Here is a 25344-nt window from a genome sequence, read left to right on the forward strand (position 1 = left end):
CCGAGAGTAACCAGGCTATACTTTGACAGTTTAGAAACTTCAGCGAATTAAAAGGCCACCATCACCATCCCAAATCATATTTTTTATTTGAATTCGGGGTAGGACTGCTTTGTTTTTAATTTTGTCTGCGTGTACATTTAATTCATTTTCCCCAGTTGTTATCTATATTGTTCACTGAATCAGAGAAAGAGGAAAAAAAACTTTCAGCTAGATAAAAAAGCTTATTATTTTTCCCAATAGATTTGCGCATGCGCAATCACATAACCCGGAAACATGTTGAAAATTGTGGCATTGTTAATACGTGCGGTACGGAATGTTTTTTAATTTAAATGCTGACAGCTTGACATTTCGTCCGCGTCTTTATACACTGCGTGCACAATGCTGAAATATTTAGTAGCACTTATTTCAATGGTCCTGGCGGTATGGACGGTACCGGAGTGGCTCACATTCCCGATTTACGGCAGTGTTGTGAGTGTGCTGGAGTCATGTCTGCGGCAGCAGGTCAGTGATGCGCCAGGATCTGCTCCGGGACGCATGCTGACCGAAGATGAGCTGTCTTTATACAACGGAGAGGAGAACAGTAAAGGATTGTACTTGGCGATCTTAGGACAGGTGTTTGACGTTGAAAAGGGGCGGAAACATTACGGCCCTGGCGGCGGCTATCATTTCTTTACAGGTTAGTTCGCTATGTAATTCACAGGCCACTGACTTGCTAACGCATAGAGGTTGCTGAAATCTGCGTGTTGTTTGTGCAGGGAAAGACGCATCAAGGGCGTTTATTACAGGCGATTTCACAGAGGCTGGTTTATCTAGCGATATCTCGGATTTCACTGACTCCCAGATTGTGGCTCTTTATGACTGGCTGTCATTTTATCAGAAGGACTACACTCCAGTAGGTGGGTATACCTGACTATTTTATTACTATTTCTTTCAGAATTGTATATCCAATCAACAAATTTGAAAGAAAATACATTTTATTTTTTTAGTAAAATATATTTAAATCATTTAAAGAACCTAAATGGCTTGTATGACTCGTCCATGGTGTAATAATTGTGCTAAATGCAATTTAGTTTATCATAACCTTCTTAGAATATTTTGTATATTTTCTTTATTCATGTAAATATTATTATTAAAAACGACTAAATTTATAATTATGATATTTTAGAGCAAATCGTGACAGATTTTTCATTTCAGGGTGACCTGTCCATTTAAGAAGTCTGTCTGTTCGTCCCTTGTGCTGCAGGTAAACTGATAGGTCGATTCTACACAGAAACCGGGCAGCCCACTGATGCTTTGTTACATGTTGAGGCTTTCTTGTCTGAGGGGTTGAAGAAAAAGGCCCAGGCTCAGAGTGAGATGCAGCTGTACCCGGCCTGTAACTCGGAGTGGAGCGAAGCCAGTGGGGGACGGGTATGGTGCTCTACAATGAGGTAATTAGTTTAATCTATCAATGCTTTAGCCAACATTTGATAAGTTTTCTTAAAAATGTGTAACAACTTCTAATTTATTTTTTTTGTAGTGGTGGCATTCACAGGGACTGGGTTGGAGTACCCAGAATGCTTTTCTCCCCTGGGTCTGGCCACTCCCGATGCGTGTGCATCCAACTGTCAGATCCTGTTCACACGGAGAACCGAAACCTCAGAGAGTACAAAGACTGTCCTCCTCATGCAGAGTCCTGTCGTATCACTAAAGACTGAGCTACAAGTATTCATCACACTATAAGACTCACTGTATTTTCATTTGACAGATTTTTCATGGAAATGTTTTTGATGGGTTTATTGTAGCAGGCACAATCCAAGAACCTGATGCTGCTTGTTATTTATATAGTTATGATTCTAAATTGAATTAATTTCATTGCAGTGTGTGGCCAAGTAGATTACTTGTGCCATGAAATCAATATTATTCAATAAAAGACAATTTTATAGGTTTTCTTCAATCATCCTTTATGTAAAGTTGTCCTCCCTTTCTTGAAAAGGATACTAGAGGCGGCGACAGGCTAAATATCTGAGCATACAGATACCATACAATATGCAGAAAGATTAAACGGAGGCCAAAGTGTAGGTTTGTCACATAGACAAAAAAGCACAACCTGCATTAAGTACAAAACAGTTGTAGTGGTCAAAAATATTCTACATTTATCTGTACAGTTTAACAATACCAATAACAGACTGTGGAGCTGGTCCTCCCTGCCACAAACAAACCAAAAACCCAGTCATCTTTGAAATATGATCAGAAATGTAAAAAAAAAAAAAGAACTTTGATAAAGTGCACCTGTTAAGCATGAACATGAAAAAGCATTTGAAATATGATAATGTGATGTTTTAAGCCACCGAGAAGAATTTTGAAAACAACCACCAAGCGAGCAGCTCCCCCAGCGCTAGCTTTCAGGGCAAACATTAACTGGAATGTATCCTTTGGTGATCAGAAATGAATAAAGTGTGATTATGATGCAATGATGACTACCAACAGGCTACAAATGATGTCATGCATATGCATAGTAAGCATTGTCAGAATTCTGCACTTGTATTTCTGCACCAGTCTATCACAAGAAACAATTTGAAATCCACATCAGAACACTTACACATCTGAAGTGTTTCTCAAATGTAAGTATGATGTAAACTAATGGATCTGTTAAAATAAAGCCCACTGAATATGCAGATTCATAAATGATTAAGTGACCATGTTCCTAATAACATAGCATTAACCTAGCAAGGAATATTTCTCCATCTCTCTCTTAGTGTTTTGATTTGAACTCCAGAGAAAGAGAAATGTCCTTGCAGAGAGGTTAAAATGTATTCAAAACCTTGATACAACAAATGAAAGACCCTGCACAGTATGATTAAGGCTTCAAACTACTTAAAAAATGGCTACCTTTCACAGATCCCTGCATATCCTGCAGCATTCAACACCAAACACACTTCCTTGAAATGGTAACGAGGCGCTGTAGCGATTTCAAACTGGGGTTAATCAATTTGTAAAAATTAGAGTATGGCATGATTGCACGTGGGAATCATGTACTAGCCTTGTCATTCTGATGGAAAATGAAGTACTTTTAATAATCAAAGTGTCCATATAGCACATTAGCCCTGTATAAAACCCCTATTGTTCTTTTCATAGTAGTTGACCTTCTCCTATCACACTTTTGCCAAAATCTGAACTTGGAACTACAATTTTCATTTGCATCAGCACTCCACTAGTTTCGATCTGGATCCTCAACATATAATAATTTGGTTCTAAAAAGTACTGCTAGAACAAACACAGATTGTTATGGTTGTATTTTCTCTTTGACAAGAATGGAATAGTTTTGTTCAACGGCTCTTCCTGTCTTTGTCTTACTCCAAATCTTCTTGGCTGGTGGCCGTCCCTCACATTGCTCTCATGTGTTAGGACACGCCACCCAAAGTCAGCACATCAAAGCAGATGTCACATACACGCACAGGTTTGTTCAGGTCAAATTTGATGATGGGGATCTCTTTTATAGAGCACTTATGGCAGAGCAGACGCCCACAATGGCGGCTAAGAGAGAAAGAACAAGACAATGAGTTATTAGGTGGCAGGACAAAGGAAGATCATTATAAATTGAGTTTTTATTAGAAGACAAAAGAAGGGCGTGTTCTTTATAAAGGTTAAAAGACTGAATACTGTATGTTGCCTACATACCAATGATGTTTCCTAGTGGTGACTCCAAATTTGGTCATACATTCATAGCAGTTTGAACCATCACACCAAGGGGGCTCTTTGGAAAGCATATCTGAACCAAAATGAAATATCAAATTTGTGATACATAGAACTAGTTAGATAAACATCTACTACCAGCATTGTGAACGTCTTAAGGCGGTCGCACACCGGACGAGAAGCGCCGCGTCGCGTCGCGCCACATGTAGGACAACTCAAGGTATCGCACACTGGACGCGCACATTCTATATGCGTGAGCTCAATTTCGCAGCAAGATGGGAGAGTTTTAACTTCATCTATTATTTTAATTTTAAATATATGATTTTAATTGATAAAAGCTGAGTTTTTAACGTTAATTAATGAAAAGAATCTGTGTTATTATAATAAGTCTGTTATTGTTTTGTTGTATCTGTTGTCTAGGCAACTCTGCTGCTGAAAACGTAACCAAACACTTTGTAATGTTTTATTTCAATGAAACAAGTGTGCTGTAATTTAATTTCAGTTTCAGTTTATAACATCTGGGTTTTTTAATATAAAACTATGCGGATGGCGCTCTGTGGCGCGGCAGAAATTTGAACAGCGTTCTGAGTCGTAGCTGGGCGCCGCGGACAGACGCCGAATGGCGCCGCCGGTGTGTGTACTCACATAGAGAATAATGTGTTCGAATTTTAAAGACGTGGCGCGACGCGACGCGGCGCTGCGCTTCTCGTCCGGTGTGCGACCCCCTTTAGAAACACTAAACCTGTATCTCTTACCTAGTAGACGGAACAGAAGCTGCTTAGTGGCAACTTGATAGTTGAAGATGTTGATGCCCTGGTTGTTATTAACGCCGAGTCGGGCTCCAGCCCTCACGATGGCACGACACAGGTTAGCATTTCCTTTCACATATGCCAACAGAAGCACTGGAAGGAGAAAAGCATCAACCATCATTGATCCAACCAAAATGGCATGATTTCTATTATAATGGGAAATGAGTCAAAAGACCCATTTCCGTATGATCAAACTGGTTGTACTTCACCAACCTGTGTTCCCTTCATTGTCTGGTTTATCCAGGGGATACTCGGGCATGCACTCCAAAAACAGCTCAAAGATGGCTGCCGCGTTCTCCTTCCCATACTGACCAAGAACATGCATGGGTGATTGACCTCTAAAGATAAGAAAACAGCAAAACTATTCAAGTTAGTGAATGTCAGTGAAAATTGCACATTTTGTGTTTTTTTATTTTTATATATATTTGTGAGACATTCCAAGTCAAACCTGAGATTATAGGCCTCTGCATCTATGTTGGACTCGGTGAGCAGAGCACGCACATTATTCAGACGCCCATGCATCACAGCCAGATGAAGTGCTATTAGAAGGAATTTTAAGGAAATGATACAATGGATTTCAATGATACAGGAATAATATAATAAATTTACTTTTTGTGCCAATATTTTAATGATTCACTGAGGACTGTTACTCCAGTAGTTTACCATTGTTTCCATTCTCATCTACTGCAGTGAAATCAATGCCATTCTCGATCAGGACAGAGCAGATTGTGGAAAGATCCTGTTGTGCAGCGAGATGCAGGGCTGTCTGACGATGCTTGGTCAACTCATTTACTTTAGCACCAGCCAAGAGCTGCAATCCACACATACATTAGAGAAAACAAAAATATATGTTTTAGTTTAAAATAAAATCAAATAATCTTTGCTTTACCAGATTTCTGACGATGATCTCGGATCCTGCTTGTACGGCCAGGTGTAGAGGAGAGAGTTTGGCACTGTCCTGCACTCTGGAGTTCACGTTGGCCTGTACGCTAATGAGGAAGAGCACACTCTCTATGTCCGAGTTCTGCACGGCGACATGCAGGAAGTTGCGACCCTTGTTGTCCACCTAGACAAAGAGAGAGAACATTGATCCAGTCAGTGGCTTGTGACATCACACATATATTTCATCTTTGTATGTGGGTATAATCAGGCCTGCACACCTGTTCAGCAGCGCCAGGCTCTCTCTTGAGGATGGCTTCGGCAGCCTTGTTGTTCTTATGAGTCATGGCACAGGCAAATGGCGTCATGCCTTGTCTGTCTCGAATATTCAAGCGGATTTCAGGGTGGGAGATGAGCAGCTGGATGATGATGCTTTGCTGGTTGCTGATGGCCACATGGATGGGAGCACGACCCTCTGAATCCTGCATAGAGAGAAAACTGTGTGTGTACAGGGAACATATCTGCATAAAGCACCAATTAAATTGTGTTCGGTCATCTGAAGAAAAAGAACTAGGAGAACTATAGTGAATGTATTCATCTGTATGAACCTGTGCGTTCACATTGGCTCCAAACTCCAAAAGGCACTGCGCCACCTCCTCCAGTCCCCAGGACGCAGCCAGATGCAGTGGGCTCTGTCCATCCCTAGCCTCCTCATCTCCCTCTCCATTAGGACCAGGCCTCCTCGGGCTGTTCACATCACAGCCACTGAAAACACATGTTTAGATCAGTGAAATGGAAATGATATAGAAAAGCCAACTTTTTGAATGTCTGTTCAATTAGTATTCAGTTCTGTTCATTTATTTATGCAAGTGATTATTATGAATTAATTTAACCAGCATAACATGATTTTGACCATTTTTGACCAAAAATAATTCTACCTTTTTATATATAAGCTTTTAAAATATTGTGTAATCCCAAACCAGTCTCAGCCTGAATAGAGCACTGCAGTGAAGACATAGTTTTGTAGAACAACACTGAAGTTAAAGGTGCTGTATTGTAGGATTGACAGAGTGGTTAAACTAAGTATTGCAGTGCAAATTCAAAATATTGCACAGTGTTCATTCACCTGGCCCCTCCTCCTCAGACTTGAGGCACACGCAGGTTGCTAGATCGATGACACCAACTGAAATGAGTGCACTTGATGAATGAAATTAAATACACTGTGTTTTCCGCCAACTGGCAACCTGTGGTGCCAGAATACAATTGGGTAAACTGATAGTGGGCAGGTTTCACAAACCAAAACAAAGAACGGAACACACATTTTCAAAGGAGAATAACCGACTGTAGCATTGTTAACAAGTATGTTAACTTAGCATGTTTCATGCAAACATATTATGGTATTTTTATGCTTTAGTAGAGTCAAAAACAGACATACAGCACCTTTAATATCACCCTGGCTTAAACGCAAAAGGATTTGTTTCTATTGGCTTTTGGATTATTACAGATTATTTTTAGTTCTGTGACCAACAAAAATTGTATTCTTATACATTTTGTCATCATGATAATCTTCACAAATTAACAGCTTGGATGGATCCTGAAGTCTAAATACAATCACTGAAGTAAAAAGTGAAATCTAGGCTATAAACAAACTACACCACAATCACATGGCTTCAACGATCACTAAGCTTCCACCAACTTTTTTGGTCTTTATTAAAAATCATTTTCTCTGAAAGTTTGAGCAGTTTACAAGAGTGCAGTTCTGTGAAAGCAGACTACAGAGTAGATGTTTTCTCTGTACGTTGCGATGATGTAATCAACAACCAGTGTAGTCCAATTCAGTCACTTTAAGATGATATTATGTTGTAAAATAAAACAAAACAAAAATCGCAAAAATGTCATCCATGCAGTACACTATATGAATGAAGCACCACCAATCAGTAGGTGAGTTTTGTGTTGAAAATGACTTTTTGATGACCCGTCATGTTAATTTTTTACAATGCAATTTCTGCTCAGAAGCAAAATAAAATACGTTTTGCAAACCTGCGTATAAGGAAGCAGGCAGTGATCTCATTGTTGTCATCGATGGCTCTATAGAGAAGAGTCTGCTGACATCCTCCAGGGCCTGAACTCCAACAGGTTGCATCACATCCGTGCCTGACCTAATTAATAATTAAAATAAAAAAAACTTTTTAAATCAAGTCAAATCAACTCATCATAAGCATTATTTTTTAATGAGAATATAGAAAACTAAAGATGTTTCAAGATAAAATAGGATGTTAAGCAATCACAGTTTAATGATCCCAATTGGTAAACAGAAAGTTCTCACCAGTGTGGAAGCAATGTCCTCCAAACCGTTTTCTAAAGCCAGCCAGAGTGGAGGATCACCCTTCTCATCCACCACTGACATGTCAGCTCCTCTTGTGCAGATGGCATCCACTACTAAAGGAAGCTGGTTACTGATGGCCAACTGTAAAGCTGTCTGCCCCTCCTGGGTCCTGGAACAAAGCATGCGTTGTAGTTTGAGGATTTGCTTTCATGGTTTCATAAATGATCATCTGTGTGTCAACTCTTTCAGAAATAGCAGAGAGGACATGGGAATAAGACTCACAACAGACAGGACTCAAAACCTTACTGCTGACATTAACACCACAGCTCAACATGTCTTGCGGATGTATGCTAACCAATGTTTTATAGCTCTATCAGGTAGGTGTACTACCTGACGTTGATGTCGGCCTGGTGCTCCAGCAGGAAGAGGGCGCTCTTGCTGTCCTGTCTCTTTATGGCCATGTGCAGTAGTGTTTGTCCATCAGACATGGTGTCATTAATAGCCGCTCCAGAACCCAGCAGCTGTGCGGCAATAGTGTGCATACCTAGTGATGCAAATAAGATTGTACATGAATAACTGAAAAATTTGCATGAGCAGTGAACTCACAGAAGGAGATTTTAACAGAACCCACCGGTCCAGAGCGCAAGACCCAGAACGGTCTGATCCATAGAGTCTTTCAAACTGAAGTCAGGGATGATCTGCAGGTTATTGGTGGCATGTAGTGCATTGGCTATGACAGACGGGGCGAAAATACAGTTATGAGTGACACTGATCGATGATGAAATCAAACATCCTCTCTCATCCCTCACCTTTCTGCTCTAGTATGACAGACACCACGTCTGGGTGGTTGTGAATGATGGCCAGGTGGAGGGGACTCTGCAGGGAGACTCCTTGGCTCTTCTCAACTCCATCAGGCAGGGCGCTCTCAGTCTGCAAATTAGGATTCGCCCCCTGTTGGAGCAATTCTACTGTCAGCCCTGCCAAGCCACAGCGACAAGCCGTGTGGAGGGGAGTCTCACCCTAAACAAGAAAAGAAGGGAAAAAATAAAAATAAAAATAAGGATAAATAATATTTCATTTATGATAACCCACCTATTTACTACTAGTCTTTTGTTATTACATGTAGGATTTCAAATATATATATATACTATCATTCAAATATTTTTGAAGTCTCTTTATGTTCGCCATGGCTGCATTTATCAATATAAATGCAATGATCAAAAATGCATTAAAAACGGTTATATTATGAAATATTTCAATTTAATATAACTGTATTCTATTTTAATATGTAATGTGTTCCTATGATGGCAAAGCAGAACTAACAGCATCATTATTCCAGTCTTCGCTGTCACATGATCCTTCAGAAATAAATAATTTTATATACAAAAAAGATACATTTAATTGTTTTGATGATTACACTATTTTTCAAAATTCTGTAAATGAGTAAACATGTGGCAGGCAGGTGATTTCTAATCAAAGCAGACCGACTCACCCATTTGTTGGTGTGATTGACTTTAGCTCCATGTGTGGCCATGAAGATAGCGGCTGCTTCACTTCCTGCGATAGCTGCTCTCTGCATGAGGCAGTTACCTGAGGACGAGATCTTGTGATTAACTGTTAGGAAAGGGTTAATGACTAAAAGGACACAGATAGACTATTTATAAAGTGCAAGATGTGTGGTACCATTGGAGTCTGGTGCGTCAGGATTGCTTCCTCTCTGTATGAGCCGCGCTGCGAAACTGTTCTCGTCAAATGAGGTTCCATTGACAACCGGAGCTTCATCCTCAAAAGGGTTGACGGAGGGGTCAGAGGCCACAGTGATGTACTGCAGAGCCAGCCACAGTGCAGTGCTGCCTTCATGGTCTTTCAGCTCAAGGTCCAATCTAGGCATGAAGAGGATCGGAAGGTTAAAAACACATCATGGGATTCACTGTACTCTGTTGCACTTGTACTTTTTTAAAAACAAGTTTTAGATAACTTTGTGTTTTACATGCATGCAGATATTTTATGTAGTATAGCCTACTTTTCCATTAACTTGTCAGATAATTCGTTTTGAAAAATATAAAGCATGTTTAAGCTTACTGTTTGCATTGCAACAGCTGGTTAAAAACCGGTTCATTTCCTGACACCACAGCCTCATGTAATGGCGTCCTAAGAATTGGACAATGAAAATATTAAGTGATGAATACACTGAATAAGTTGTACCCCCATAAACATAGTCATTAATGCAGAAGACTTCATGTTACCCACCGTCCTTTGCTGTTTTGCATGTTCGGGTTGGCACCAGCTTTGAGCAGAGCCTCAGCGATGTGAGCCATGCCAGCCATAACTTCACCACTATGTTTTTTAGGGCTGAAAGAGCAGACCAGGTGCAGCGGTGTCTCCACTGCCCCCACTGTGGCAGCGTTCACCTGTGCGGAGTGACGGATCAGAAAAGTGGAGGCAAATTCATCTCCTAAAAAGACAGGGAGAGAGAACCACACAAGAGTCAAGACCACCAAATAAAAAAAACAATAAAAAAAAAAACTTTTCTCAAGATTTGTGAAGCTTGCTTTATTCAATGTGGCCAAATAGAAGCACTCTTCACCTCTCTGGATGGCCTTGTGAAGAAGACTCCAGCCGCTCTGGTCCACCATGTCAACATCTGCTTTATTGTTGACCAGTGTGGTGGCGATGCTCTCCAGCTTCTTGGACAGTGCCAGATCCAGCGCCAAGTCTCCATTGTTGTCCAGCTCATTCAGCTTTCCAGGTAACTTAGGAATTACATAAAAGAAAACATGGGTCGACTTTATTTTAAGGACTAACTCTCACTATTAACTGGCATTCATATCACTAGCATATTGGCTGATCATTAAAGCTTTAAAAGCACATATTAATGCCTTATTATTATTCTGCACAACCATTTTTCAGATTGTTTAATCCTGAACCATACCTAAATTTCTCCATCTACCTTACCAACTATTAATAAACAGCAAATTAGGAGTTTATAAAAGCAAAATTCATAGCTAATAGTTAGTTAATTATTTACATTTATCTTTATGACTTTGCCATGCAATAACCAAGCTTGTTAGTAGAGGATGATACATGTATTATTGTTGTAAATGCGACTAAATCCAGCTCAGTATGTTGTAAAAATAAATAATAAACGGATCAATTTTGCATAATCATTTCTAAGATTCAGTGCTGGCTTTTTACCTGGGCATCCATCTCAATTAGATAAAGGAAGACCACATCTTCTCGTTCTACTTTAATTGCTTTGTGAAGGGGGTACTCGGTCTTGGATTTGATCATCTTATAGAGCAGCTGAGCATCCATGGTACTGAAGTCCTCTTTCCGAAGATCATCCTGTTTGAGAGGGCAAAGAAAAAGTAAATGTGGAAATAGATATAAGCATCTATTCATTTGGAAACTCTACATTCTACATTTACACACAATCATTGTGTGCATTGCACTTCGTTTAAAACAGCAGGTGACTTCTTTAATAATTATTCAAATCTCAATCTCCCTCTGGTCTACTCTATATCAAGGTCTTATTCAAGGTCTGCTGAGCCCATATCAATGTGTTTGGTTTCAGTCAGCGGAGAAAGCAACTGTAAACCCACCACAGTGTTTGCTTTACCATCCTGCTCATAATCATAACCTTGAGAATCAATCATTGTGCCTTGTGGGGATTTACAAGGAGTCATAAAAGAGACTCCAAACATCAAGGACAACAAAAGGCGATTTTTCACAGTGAATCTGTCAGGTTATTAATCAATATTTATCTTATTATTGCTTATAAAATGATGCCTAGAACTGTAGTGTATTATTGGCAAATACAATAAACATCAAAGCTAAGCATATCTATAGAATATTTTTTACATCTGATGTTTTTTTGTTTTGTTTTTTTATGGATGAGGATGATTACTCCATTCTTCTGACTAACCCAGTGACTGGCGATGATTTCTCCGCAATAGTTCATCAATGTTGTGGCGTCCAGCTCTTCGGCTGTCTGGTAGAACCTGATACAGTTCCTCACGTTCACCGATGACATCACTCCTTTCTCACATCTGCATTTGAAAAACATTTTTGGTGTTCACAGAGCTCACTAACAATTCAATTTTGAAATGATTTAGATATGCTAATTAAAATGTAACATTAAAAAAAAGGGTTAGGTACCCTAACCCTAATTTTAACATCAAATGTTATATATACATACATACATACATACATACAGTATGCTAACATTCAAAAGTTTGGGGTCAGTAAGGTTTTATTTTAAGAAATTAATACATATATTCAGCAAGTATGTAGAGTGATCAAAAGAGATAGTAAAAATATGTATAATGTTAATAAAATGATCAAAGAATCAAAGTTGTCCTTTAGTCACAGTGCTCAAGAATAAAAGTTGATCATTAGCATAAAAGCACAAAATGCGTAGCCTGTCTGCTTGACATTTAGCAACTGCTTTTATTTAAAGCGACTTCAGCATACCTATTGATGGGAGAGGATTACGTACTTGACTCAAGGGCACTTTGATGAACGGGCAGCACTGTTTAAATATGAGCCTCTTTCAGGCAAATGGCAAGAGCGGGTTCTTAAAGGGAGATTTAATTTGATGAATATTACTCAGTGAAAGACCAGAGTAACTAAAAATGTAGTTTTTAGGTTTGCAGGGCAATTTTTTTTTTAAAGAGTTAGTTCACCCAAAAATGAAAATTAGCCTGTGTTTTATCTCACCCTCGAAGCATCCTAGGTGTTTATGACTTTCTTATTTCAGACGAATCCAGTCGAAGTTATATTAAAAATTATCCTGGCTATTCCAGGCATTATCATTGCAGTGGGTGGGTGTCTCTCGTTAACAGTCCAAAACATGTTAGATAAAGTGCGTGCATCCACAATAAAACGTGCCTCACATGGATCCGGGGGGTGAATAAAGGCCTCCTGTAGTGAATCCATGCTTTTTTTTGAAAGAAAATTATCCATATTTCAAAGGTAATAAACACTTTTCTCTAGGACGTAGGACATATACTGAGATATGCTAGTCTCGCAAGTTTGTTTACAGGAGCAAAGGAAGCAAAGTTTCCATCCTTTTGCAAAGGAAAACCAGTCTCCTCTTGGCTTATATCGAAATCGAACATTTTTCTTTACAAATCCTCGGTTTGTACTTCTAATTCATGACTTGCGTTTTGTCATGAAACATGTTTTACTATGGATGCACACACTTTATTTAACGTGTTTTGGACTGTTGAACAGAAACACCCACCGATTGCAATGATAACGAATTTTTAATAGAACTCCAATTGGATTCGTCTGAAAGAAGAAAGTCATATATACTTAGTATGGCTTGAGGGTGAGCAAAAAACTGGCTAATTTTCATTTTTGGGTGAACTACCTATTTAAGGGCCTATTAATTTATTTTTACCAAATTCTGTTTTAATAATCAAAAGCATCTCTAATTAATTGATTTTATATATAAAAAAAAAATTAGATTTTTTTTTATTTTGCAGAAATACTATGTTGTGTATTTAAATCAAAATAATGGTAAACATTCCTTGAAAAATAGTGTTTAATAATTTTATTAGTAGTAGTAATACTATCATTAAATTAAATATTATTTCTATCACATTTTTTTTTAAGTTCAACTGAACTGCTATTTTGACGGGCTGCTGTGGAAGTCTGCTTTAAGTTTCTGTTTGTAGATAATATGACAGTTTTATTCAAAAGAAACGGTAAAATGCTCATGAAGTGACTCTCAGAGCAGTTCTAGAAGTCATGTTCACACGTTCATGTTCACTGAGGCGCCAAAGGATGAAAACACAGTGAGTCCACAAGCGCTTCAGTATGTGTCCAACCTGAGTAAAGGAAACCACGCCTATGCCATTCATTCACACAAACTATACAGGATTCATATTTAAGTGGTATGCGACTTCATGTTCACAGACACTAATCCATATCACGTTTTTACTTAAGTTTACTGACCTACGTTTTTATGTATCCATCCAAAATTTGTCAAGTTCTTTCAAGTCTATCAAAAAATTACATTTTATATATCTGGATTCCGCTAGCGTTTTCCACGTTGCAGGAAACATACGTGTAAGAGTCATCACCAAAACCCTTTGTGTTTACATCAATCCATGCTGAAGGGTGCTTTATATACTGAAATGTTCATATGTTAAGTGATAGATTACCATTAGATAGTAACAGTTCTGCTGGTGAATCACAATGATATGTAAAGAAAGACGCAACATGAGTCATAAATCTATCCAGTCATTTGCATCCGTTACACTAAAAACACTGTTCCCACCTTTCTCGCAGAAGATGGAGATGGAAGCGGTTGGCCAGCTTCATCAGATTGATGAGGAAGCCATCGTCTCCACTCAGCTCCAGATCATCCGTGTACGCCCAGCGCAGCATTGCCATGGCAACCTCTGGTTTGGCATCTAGGAAGCCACAAGGGGAAGCACAGCGAAGAATCAAACAACGGGCTCAGGTTTGAAGGATTTGACACTGCTGCATACTGCATTTGAACAATAAGGGAATAATACAGATGTCCTACTTTTCTAGTGTGGGTTGTATGAAACAACAAAGTCATTGTTACCTGAGAGGTCCAGTTCTGAGGTGGAGGCCATGTTGGCTAAGCTCCAGACTTCACTCCGAGCAGCCAGCACGAACTTATGAGCACTGAACGTCTGCTGTCCAATCTTCACCTTCAGATCACTAGGAGGAAAGAAAAACATTGATATTGTCATACTGACTTTACACATCATCCCTGTGAAATGTGCAGTCATAAGCTACCATCTCATTCAACACATTACAGCTGATGTATTATCCAATGGTATCAGTGAGGTCAGATCTGAGACTACAGTCTGGGCTCAAATCTCAGATGGATCATTCTGTAACTTCGTAATGACATGGTGCAATACAAAGAAATACAACTGCAATACAACATCCTAACTTTGCAGACCCAGCAGACATATTAAATCCATTTCAGACAGCTTTAATGCACCGAGAAGCTAAATGAAACCGCAAATCAAAACTAGTGAGAGCAAAAATTCTAAATCAAGTCAAAGCCAGAGACAAACTTACACATTTCAATCACTGTGTGTATTTTATAAAAACTGTCAAGAGCTGAACAAAGATGTCTAGGTGCTATTTTACCAAAAAAAAAAACAAAGAAAAAAATATGTTTTACATTAGACAATAAAGACCGTCTATAAAGAGAAAGCATCTGTATAACATATGGTAACAAGTTTTGTAAGTATACATAATTTGACATTTAAAATCCCTTCTAATTTTTACAAGAAAATAATTATATTTTAATACAGTAAATGCAGTTTTTCCCATACAGTGGCAATAAAAATAGGTTTCGTTATTAAGGAAAAAAAATATTAAAATGCAAAAAAAAATAACATAAAAATGTTTAATGCCTTGCATCTTTGTTTACCGTTTCTTTAGCCTCTGTGGTTGAATACTACCTCATCTAACAGTAAGTGACAGTTAGCATCCAATGCTCACCTGTACTGCTCTTGCTGATAAAGGTCAGCCACGATGGCCAGCAGACGGCTGATGAAGGTGTCACTGGCCTGGGAGGTGGAGCCGAGGAGAGAGGCCTGGGCGGCCAACACGGAGCACCGCCTCTCCGTCTCCACCAGCTTCTGCTGCATCTTCACATACTCCTGCCTCAGCAGAGCAAGGTGCTTCTGCAATTTCTGCACCTCCTCTGCAGGTATAAAGAAAAGGATGGAGAGGTGAGGGGCAAGAAGGGGAGAGATGACAAGAAGTGGAACACAATGAATAAGCACATGGGGTATAAGGAGAAAATCAGGGTAAAAGGATAATAAACATTTAAAGCGAAAAGAAATGTGATGGGTAATGCAAAAGGGAAGTGGAAATGCCATGAAGAAGAGTGACTGCTGACACAGACAGACTTCCCAAGCACGCTCAAGGGATATGTGAGGAAAACTGCCTTTCAGCTTTTTGAGAAGTAAAAACACTTTCCACGTGGTCTAATTCATGAATAACAAACACAAGCGTTCTTATACACCCTCTGGATCCATGTCATTCCACTCAAACCACAAAATAACAACTTGAAACTCGCCATTCTCAGTGTGGTAATTGCCTTGGATCTGTAACTAGAGGATTTTACAGCTTAACCTACATTCCAACACGGGCCGCTTCCTTCCTCTTTCCTTGAATTTCTTTCTGTGCGTCTCTCTAGAATGCTGAGGTTACACTTTGCCGTTGCGCTACATAAGCGTAGGTGCTGAGAAAGCCGGTCTAATAATGTGTTACCATTTCTCATTTAGGAAAATCTTTGAATGTTGCTAAAAACAGTTAGCAGCACCTGGTGTAAATGTACTATATGAAAGCTGTATTTTTTTGTGAAAAGTCTACCCTAGTCATTGCAACCAATTAAGCTTGTGTGCCTATAAGCAAAGGATGAGTATTTTCTCAGTTTAATATGTGAGCCATTTGCCTTTAGCCTAGATTCAAGAAACCAGTGTCCTAAGCAATCAACAACTCAGAACCATCCAAATAGGCCCAATAAAGTATTTAAAAAGCTCATCAGCAATCAGATGACAAGAAACCTTGTGAAGCAATAACCTGCTTGCAAAACCAACAAGTATCGACATGAATCACAGAATGAATTCAGATGAAGAATAAATCATTCTCGATTATCTGGAAATAGTGTAATTAGTATACAATAAATTGCTCTATTAAACTTTATTTAGACAGAGAAACAGCCTTAAAGCAATATGCTCGTCACTAACCTTACATTCTCGCATTATTATAATACGACTGCATTAGACTGTTGTTGTTAGCCACGCCGACTTTTAAAAAGAACTAAACAACATGACAGAAAGATTGTTCAAGTTTTCTTACTATTTTTGAAAAAGTTCCGATTTAAATGTATTTTTATTTTACAGCATGCTGTGGAAAGATAAAAAAAATGGAGATGTCACATGAGATGATAAAAGTAACGGTCGCAACCGCCTGTCAAGATATGTTCAAATTATCCGTACATAACAATATTGAAGAGCTATAACTTACATTTATTTATTTTCTACCGTTATCATACGTCAGTGTCGTTATATATGGAAATAACAATACGTTGTCAGATTTAAAAATCATCTTATACGTTCAGGTGATTATCATTTGAGATGACGAAGAACGGCATAGAAGACTTATAAAAGGACAAATTCTAATTCTAAAAAACGACATGGAAGGCAAGCACAAAATCAGAATACATGACGACAATGTTTCTACAAGCAACTTTTTCTATTTCAGAATCATAAGGTTGGATGTTCTGCGACAAATGCAACGGAAGACATATTTTAGGGAAAATATTTATTTTAAATTTCTTTACACGAGAGCTCAAATCACCCGGCAAATTATTATTACCACCGCCCAGCCCACCACCTGACTTGCAACCAGCTAACGTTAGCTGGAAAAAAAACTATCTAAGCTATAATGAGGCTCATTTAAGAGGTACGCAATATTTCTTGTCAACTGGCTGTGGAGAAATCAATTACATGCATTTTTAGGTCTGTCTATCGTGTAAAAGTTCAACCGCTGCATGTGTTAAACAGAAAGGGCGTGAAAAATAAGAAAGAAACCATCCTCATACCTTCCGCCATGTTGGATCCGTGGCTGGTCGCCTAATACCGCGAGAGACCGCGGGAAGAAGGTATTGATCTGGGAGGAGCGTGTGTGTGGAACTGCCGAACCAAAGATACATTCATAGACAGTAAAGTGTATTATCAATGACATTTTAAATAATGTTCAAGTCTGTGTGCCAAATTAACCAACTGTACACGGGGTCTTTAATATGCACTCTTATTTAAGTTTTATTTTGACCAAAAGCCAGCGTGTTGCTCACGATTCTTCCAGAGACATTAGGGATAAGGAATTACATTTAGATAAATGCCCTCTTTGGCTCACATTTCCAAAACCCTTTCTAAAAATAGGGCCTAATCGGTTGTATAAAAGTCTCAGTACAACTACATGGCACTTAAACCACCGAGGGTGGCATTTGTTGCACTTTTTTTTTTTTATTAAATTGTCTTTAATGTCAGCCAAGCAATATTGTCCTAGTCAATGTTGTTATTGTTTTCGAAAACGATTAAAAACCTTTTTGTATAACTGAAACTAATTGAAAAAATAAAAGAAGAAATTAAAAATGTTGCCTTGGCATCTTAACTCATTAATAACTTCTAGTACTAAAACTGCTATAACAAATAAAAACGTATACAGAACAAAAATGTCTTAAAAACTACAGAATGGTAGATACACTTTTCAGCCAATGGTTTATGTAAAACTGTCATGTTTTGTGAAGAATAACCTTAATAAAAAGCACATACATTTGTGGTTATGCTGGTATTGATGAATGGATGAATTAATAATACTTAAAAATATATATATATTTTTTCCTTTTCTTTTTTTCTTAATACTTTCTACTTTCTAGTAAGTGGCAACACTTTAAACACAGACAGCACACACAAACAAGTATTGGAAAAAATTTATATTTTAGAAGAACTCCCTAGAGGTGACAATTTCCATAACATGAAAAATATACATCAGTATTTTGTCTTTGTACATTAGGCAAAAGAACAGCAGTTGTCTGTCAGAGCCAGAATAAAATTAACCAGAGAATTAAAGATTGTGGGAGGAGAGAGAGTTGGATACAGGCATGCATGTGCGCGCGCACACACACACACACACACACACACAAACACCTCTGCTCAATCAGTCTTAAACATACGCACTCGCACACCTCATCTGAAATCCCAGAAACTGTTTGCAAGATATCTACATTTAAAGCATGGCTAAAAAAAAACCTAATCAAAGAAACCACACAAAAGAGGTGTCAAGCCCCCCTCAAAAAAACAAAAACAAAGGAGGATCTTTACTAGAAATCATATACCAATTTCCAATTTTAAGATGTCCACACATAATGTGGGCAAAGCGGAGTTATTGCATCAAAATAATTCAGAATGCTGGTACAAGGGATATGAAAACAACCTCACATTCACACAAGATTGAGGATGCGGAGCAGTTCTTAAACATGTTCCTCCCTTTAGCTCCATGTTTGATGCAGGGCACAAAACAAGCCAAGCGATTTAAACTGGAGGCACTTTTGAAAACAAGAGAGAACTTAAAACATGCAGTAAAAAGAAAAATCACATCTGATGGGTTTCCTTGCCATTGCCTCCCTGCCTCAAATGGATGACAAAAGAGAAAAGATGAGAACCTGACACTCAGAATGCAGTCATCCTTTTAGCCGCAATAAGAGCACTCCCCTCCCCCCTCCCACCCCATTTAAAACTAAATCAGGGAAATACCTTCATGACCCATAATCAATAAGAAAATGACCGTGCTATACAGCTATTTTACCTGAAGTGTCCCGATTGAGAAAGCCTTCCATCATGACGAGCATGCTTTGAATCCTATCGATAGCTTACCCCTGCCTTCTGCACCCTAAAACTGGATCGAGTTTGAGTGAGTAATGCCAAAGCAGACTTTTGTTCAAACTGACAAGTGGATACGTGAGGCCACTTGCACCTGTAACAGATCTGATGCACACAAGTTGTGCGGCAGCCAGAGGGGGAGGGTGGGAGATGAACTATAGTCTTCAAGGAACTACAGAATTGCTATTGTATTTGGTACCAAGTCTTGCTGGATGGATTGGAACAAGTTATTATATATTATCCGGGTTTTATGTCTGCGCTATGTACACATCTTTACAATATCTTCCTGAAAAGTTGTATCAGTTCATAGACTTGGAAAAAAACAACAACAAAAAAACAATTGTTTAGGTTGTTTTCTCTTTTTTTTGTTGGCACTTGCTTGGCATGTTCTGTCAGCATCTGTGATGGCCTTATGTTCTTTTGCAGCCTATTCATGCCAGTCTATTACTGCCAACATTCAATGAAAACCAGTCCAGCAATAGGGTGGTAGAGTGCAAGAAAACAGTGCCATGTTGTTTCTCAACTGGAGACCTGTGAAAGACACAGAAAGAGATATTAGAGATATTTCAACGAAATGTCAGAACATAAACCAAATGCCAGACTAACTATAGACCATTAGATGTGCAAGGCATTTAAACCTGAAGACTGAAAAATGTGATACAGATCAGCAGTTTATGTATGTATTTATTTCATATTTCATTTTTAACACTACCATGTTTGGGGCGTTACAATTAAAAAAGAATAAAACAAAATAAAAAGACATTGATTTTCTTATTTAGCAAGGGTACCCGATATAAATCAAAAGTGTTTAAGTTTAAATCAAAACAATGTTCTTTTGAAATATTAATGAAAAATTAATTAAACTCTTTACAATGCTGATAATAAGAAATGTTTAGTAAATACCAGATCAGCATATTAGAATGATTTCTGAAAGACACGAAACACTGAAGACTGGAAAAATGGCCGATGAAAACTCTGCTTTGCCATAAATTACATTTAAAAATATAATGAAACCAAATTTGTAAAATTTTGTAATATTACTGTTTTTACTGTATTTTCAATTAAATGAATGCACCTTTGTGAGAAAGAGACATCTTTTCTTACCAGCCCCAAACTCTATGTATACCATTTTAAAGAATACTGCCACTGTGTACAGTAAATACAGTGAGAGGCAAACACTTCATAAGCCCTGGGAGGTCTATAGGGTCTATAGCTTACCTAAGACAGTCTAAGCAGACAACATAGACACTAATGTTACCTAACTTCTTACCACTGAAACCTACATTTTTAACAAGCTTTGGGAACTTGTCAGAACTGGTTAGCTTGCACGATTACGATGACAGAACTCTACTCAGAGTGACAAAAGCTCTACTCTGAAGCTATTAGCACTGTATGATAAGGTGAAGCTATTTTAAAAAAAATCTTATTTTAATCCTGTAAACAGGGTTTCTGCAGGATTTTAAAGATCAAATTTACGACTTTAAGACCTTTTTTAAGACCTGAACACATTAAATGAATACCATATGAGCGGGGTAGGTTAATGTGTATAGTACCATATAAAGTACCATTCAATACCATAAAATTACTTTAAAAAGCATGATTTACAGTTCAGATTTAAGTTTCCACAAAAACAAAGTTTTATAAAATTTGACATTTCAGCCTTTAAAGTAAAAAGTATTAGTTAACATTAAACAATTATCATCATCATCATCTGATATCATTTGATTTTTTTTTGTTGGAGAAATAGAGCGAAAACAGGAAATATGGTATATGCGCACTAGTCTTTCCTACTAGACTTCATCACCTAATGTATGCGTGCAATCTATAGGTGTGTTTTGCGTTTGCTTTTCACGATATACTCCTAATATCAAATCGCACATCATTAAACCTACAATTACAATATTATCGCAGACCATACATATTGCACACTCCATGTTTATAGATTTTTTTTTAATAATACATTTGTCTTCTTTCCGATCCACCAGTTCACATTTCAAGCTGCGTGTTTGCAGGGTAAAAATTTTTTTCGATTTTCGCATTGTTCTGAATTCTGAACAAAACAACAGCTGTATTGAAAATGCTCATTCATTCACTGTCAGCAGGTGGAGCGGAACTTTGCTCGGTAACAGCAGAACACAAAGCAGCGCAGCACTGGACTTTGAATGTGCAGCGCTCCTGTTTATTCAATGAAATCATAACGTTAGTTTAATCATATCGCAATTCTGGTATTTCCGTCACTAAATTGAAGACCTCTTGAAATCATAATTAAAACTTTTTAAGGCCCCACAGAAAACCCTGTGTACAAGTGTCAGTAATTATTCCTGCCATTCTACTTTCACATGCAAATACATTTTAATGCACCATTTAAAATTGATTTGTCAAGCATGTAGATCTAGTCTGTGACCACATCCAGTCTGAAGGTGGATAACTGCCACCATTTGTCAAGGATAAAACCCCATTCAGCTAAGGGCTGGCTTTAAAGCAGTAATAGGGCCTTTCGCACTGCTTTAGATCAAGAGCTAAATGTACAGTACTAAAGTACTGGGACGATTTTGCGCTAAATATTTCCCAGTACCATTTAAAGGTTTGCATTCGCACCGACAGTTTGTACTAGGAAGTGACGTAAGCTGACGTCATTTGTGAGCAGCGTTCAACAATGGAAACAACGAACGCGTTTGGCCCATCAATGTCTGCTTATGTCACGTGTAGTACCAGTTGCACTGGTTAAATCCTGCTATGGAGTAGGAGCTAATTTGGTCCTCGAAAAAGGCAGTCAGATACTAAAATCACAGAGCAGAAATGCCAAAATGTGGGTAGTTCCACAATTAGTCCAGGTACTCTGAAAAAATTCCCATGTTGCGAAAGGCATTTTCTGGCTCTGTGTTTGGGAGTTGTCTGTCAGTTAGTCAAATTGAGGAGGAAAAAAAAAAATATCTCACAAGACTTTGGCAGTAAAATGAAATGGTAAAAGTCCACTTGCTTACCCTGAAAATAGTGAAGCTACAAGCTGCTAGATGAATGTCACTCAAAGGCAGTCTCTTGGCTCTTTCTTACACAGCGGGCTACTTTTCTTTTGAATTCACCATGTCTGTCTTCCCTCCACTCTTTCTGAAATATTAAATGGATAAAACAAATATAATGCACATGTAAAAATAAAGGTGAAATGTAACTTCTCATTTATGAGTTAAGGTACTTACTGCTGCATCAACATTGGCAGGGGAATCTCCATTGGGGTCAGCAAGCATTGAGATGACGCTAATCATGATGGTCTCTACGGTGTGAATGGGGAGCCAGCGCTCTTCTGGTTTTTCATAGCCGTATTTATCCTCCCCTGGCTCGTGCAATATCGAAATACAAACATCACCATTTTTGTCAACTGCAAACAATACAGAGAGAAGACATGAGATTTGATGTCAGTTATTACAGAGCCTTACAATTAACCATTTTAACTGTTGAATTTAATTTAATAGACCACTGGAAATCATAAATATTGTGGCTGATAGCATTATTAAATTACCACCAATAAATGGCTAACAATAACACTCAAGTTGCAGGGAATGTGCATAATTGTAAATGTCTACGCCATAATTTTATGAGGCTGAATTCACAATGGTCGCTGTTGTCTAAGTGTGCTGCATTATCAATTAGCAAAAAAAATTGTGAGTGCAGCTTACAGAATAATGGATGTTTAAATTCAGTTGAAATCTGCAAACAAAACATCAGCTGTGTTTATTTTTTTTTCTACAAACATGGTTGATGAATCCTGATCTGAAAAAAAACAAAAAAAACACAAAGGACAAATTGTGATGAACCCATATTTACCATTTGGATGCCATATTTCTGTTATGAACTTCATTTTAGGAGGCCTGAGAGGATAGTCTTTGGGAAACGTAAGATGGGCTTTAAAAACACCACCCTCACTATAAACAGAAGAAAATAAATTTCATGCTTAGTGTTATTCAGCAGTAAAATTGTGGTGGTACAATCATTGGATGCAATGTATTCAAATGTTTTGCATAGAACATGAAATGGATTCTATAATACTGAAGTGAAATTCAAATTCCTGATTCATGTTTTAGCAAACCTGTATGACTTTTCCAAGTAACACAAAAATTTAATTCTGAATAACTACACTCATCCTTTAACTCATGACTTATAACAACTTAAGTTTAGTAAGGAATTATGTCATGGCATTTAATAAGAAAACAAAAACACTTACTAAAGTGTATCAGGGGGGCCGATAATTAGGACTTCCCATCTGTAGAGGTCATTATCATCTATCAAACCGGCTGAGAAACCTTCCACAGGATTTTTATTCAGTTCTGTCAGGAAAATAGGATACAAAGATACTGATTAGCCATTTTATATGACGGAGGGAAAAACAAATGTGACATTTCAGGTCAAAAGGGGTGTTTGTGGTTTCACATGGGTGTTGACAGTACGCCTTACAACCACAGTTGCAAAATCAAAAAGGCTTTTTGCATCTGTGCAGCATTTCAGACAAATTATCCGTTTGCCTTTTTGTTATCAGATCATCTAAGCCTGAAGCCAAAAAACATTGGTCTATCAGTGCCTATAGTCTCAGACGCTCTGTGTTCTTCAAGAGAGAGCAAAACAAATCACTGGACCACCTTGTTGACAAAAACAAGCCGACATCTGGGTAATGCAGTCATATAGATGTGTCACTTTTATGAGCAAATGAATCATTAAGATAGTCTTCTTGTATTCTTACTAAGCACCTCTACTCTGCAACACAACAGGACAAGACACTGTCTTTTCCTGCTGTTTGGTTCTCAATAAATGACTCAACCAAAACCGCATTTACAACAAACCTAATTTCAACGCTAAAGCGCTGATTCATGATTTTATTGCAAGGCAATGGTGCACAATTACTCTAAAGAGCCTTTCACACCAATGCCAATAACTATAAAGTTTTAGCAACCATTGCAGTTCTATAAGAATAAATCCAAATCACAACCACGACACAGTATCATTGGAATCGCTTTCAAACAATTTTTCCAACTATTGTATGAATGTAAACATTGACAACCAATCAGATTCAACCGCAATTTAAAGATCTTGAGCATTTAAAGTTGCAGATGGCATAACTGCAGTGTGCACTTGTAATTAACATAGCATAAATGGGGACACATGTACAGTTATCGGTCTTGGCGTGAACAGGGCTTCACTTTCGACTTATGAAGTTAAGATCTCGCAAGTTGTGCCTACATTTTCCTAGCCCGTATCTTTACAATCCAGCATAAATGGATGTTGTGAGGCTTTTGTTCCCTCAGAGGGTTCAGAGTTTAGAACAAGGCCAATGAGTTCACCGTGCTGGTCCTGCTGAAAGGAGACAACCAAAACAGCCCTGATCCCCTGAATCAGTCAATCAGCAGGACAAGACTCCATGACAGGCCTGGGGGGCAGCTTGAGCTTGAGCTGTCCATGCCGCAAAGACAGCTGTCATGAACCTGATCTAACATTTTTAAACATGATCTGACATGTACATCAAGTTTAAACCAAGCAAACTCACGGAAACTTAGTTTGACAACTTTGCAACTAATTCACTTCACTGGCTGCACTGCGCAAATGAGGCCCAGTGGAGAAATCCTCCTCTGGCTTGAGCGGAGTAAATCTGACACTCACGGATCATGTTGCTCAGCTTGTACTGGACAAAGAACTGGAGAAACAAACTAACAACGACTCTAATAACAGAATATTAAGTAGATGACCATAAATAAAGAATGGAGTTGGTGTTAAACCCGTATGTACATGTATTACAACAGTACAGTTGGACTGGGGTCTCTAGTGCTCGCTGTACCGGTGAGCTGGTGTTCAAACAGCAGCCATCAATTTGCTAGCTTAGCCTGTTAGCCAGCCTAGAAAAACAAAGGAATTTGATCACCTCGCTTGCGGGGACATGGCACACAATGTACGGCTTAGAAATCTCACCTTTGCGCCTTGTGATAACGATTTTGATTGGACGTAACATGATAAGACGGTGAACGGAAACGGGGCCAATGACAAGAGTTTCTCCACGTTAACGAGACGATATAGCGACTGCTGGTGCGCCTGTAAACTGCGTCCGGGCACAGATGTCAAAACACGGGCTAGCAGACTGCGAACGGCGCCGCCGGTGTGAAACGGACGAAAACGTTTTTACGTTTTGCTGGTGGTTTTTAATCGTTTACATCACCTAACTGTA

The 25344-nt window shown here is 38.4% G+C and overlaps 3 protein-coding genes across 4 annotated transcripts in view; 1 reads left to right on the forward strand and 2 right to left on the reverse strand.

Moving 5' to 3' along the window:
* Positions 1–242: 242 nt before the first annotated feature.
* Positions 243–1927, forward strand: cyb5d2 (cytochrome b5 domain containing 2). The gene is made up of 4 exons (XM_026211793.1): positions 243–676; positions 756–896; positions 1244–1430; positions 1520–1927. Exons 1-4 carry the CDS (start codon positions 379–381, stop codon positions 1695–1697), a joined length of 804 nt encoding a protein of 267 aa, XP_026067578.1. The 5' UTR covers positions 243–378; the 3' UTR covers positions 1698–1927.
* On the reverse strand, positions 1923–17404 carry ankfy1 (ankyrin repeat and FYVE domain containing 1). Its single transcript, XM_026211792.1, has 25 exons — positions 17300–17404; positions 15187–15391; positions 14270–14388; positions 13976–14111; positions 11615–11738; positions 10885–11034; positions 10277–10442; positions 9940–10144; positions 9772–9840; positions 9373–9572; positions 9182–9279; positions 8499–8709; positions 8321–8419; positions 8080–8233; positions 7690–7858; positions 7404–7522; positions 5972–6128; positions 5645–5845; positions 5374–5550; positions 5148–5295; positions 4933–5023; positions 4698–4822; positions 4431–4577; positions 3661–3751; positions 1923–3516 (listed from the first exon to the last, which is right to left on the reverse strand). The coding sequence occupies exons 1-25, from the start codon at positions 17307–17309 to the stop codon at positions 3384–3386; spliced, it is 3504 nt and encodes a 1167-aa protein (XP_026067577.1). The 5' UTR covers positions 17310–17404; the 3' UTR covers positions 1923–3383.
* A 771-nt stretch (positions 17405–18175) lies between these two features.
* Positions 18176–25344, reverse strand: part of ube2g1a (ubiquitin-conjugating enzyme E2G 1a (UBC7 homolog, yeast)) — a 7668-nt gene continuing 499 nt past the window's right edge. The window contains exons 1-6 of one of the 2 annotated variants that reach the window (XM_026211795.1): positions 25092–25344; positions 23359–23461; positions 22962–23059; positions 22337–22515; positions 22124–22247; positions 18176–19670 (exon numbers count right to left, since the gene is read on the reverse strand). The exon at positions 25092–25344 is cut by the window's right edge and continues 290 nt beyond it. In XM_026211795.1, coding sequence (XP_026067580.1) covers positions 22161–22247; positions 22337–22515; positions 22962–23059; positions 23359–23461; positions 25092–25131 — 507 coding nt within the window. In that variant the 5' untranslated portion in view covers positions 25132–25344 and the 3' untranslated portion in view covers positions 18176–19670; positions 22124–22160. The remainder of the gene's footprint in view (positions 19671–22123; positions 22248–22336; positions 22516–22961; positions 23060–23358; positions 23462–25091) is intronic. The other variant, XM_026211794.1, reaches the window with a different exon arrangement.

Source organism: Carassius auratus, chromosome 30, assembly GCF_003368295.1.
Source record: "Carassius auratus strain Wakin chromosome 30, ASM336829v1, whole genome shotgun sequence".
Classification (NCBI taxonomy): domain Eukaryota; kingdom Metazoa; phylum Chordata; class Actinopteri; order Cypriniformes; family Cyprinidae; genus Carassius; species Carassius auratus.

Excerpts from the sequence above, each read along its gene's own strand:
- cyb5d2 (XM_026211793.1), top strand. The coding sequence starts at position 379 with ATGCTGAAATATTTAGTAGCACTTATTTCAATGGTCCTGGCGGTATGG. Across the intron at positions 677-755 it reads CGGCTATCATTTCTTTACAG|GGAAAGACGCATCAAGGGCG; the intron begins GTTAGTTCGCTA and ends TTGTTTGTGCAG. Across the intron at positions 1,431-1,519 it reads GTATGGTGCTCTACAATGAG|TGGTGGCATTCACAGGGACT; the intron begins GTAATTAGTTTA and ends TTTTTTTTGTAG.
- ankfy1 (XM_026211792.1), bottom strand. Across the intron at positions 5,024-5,147 it reads AGATGAGAATGGAAACAATG|CACTTCATCTGGCTGTGATG; the intron begins GTAAACTACTGG and ends TCCTTCTAATAG. Across the intron at positions 3,517-3,660 it reads ACCACTAGGAAACATCATTG|CCGCCATTGTGGGCGTCTGC; the intron begins GTATGTAGGCAA and ends TTTCTCTCTTAG.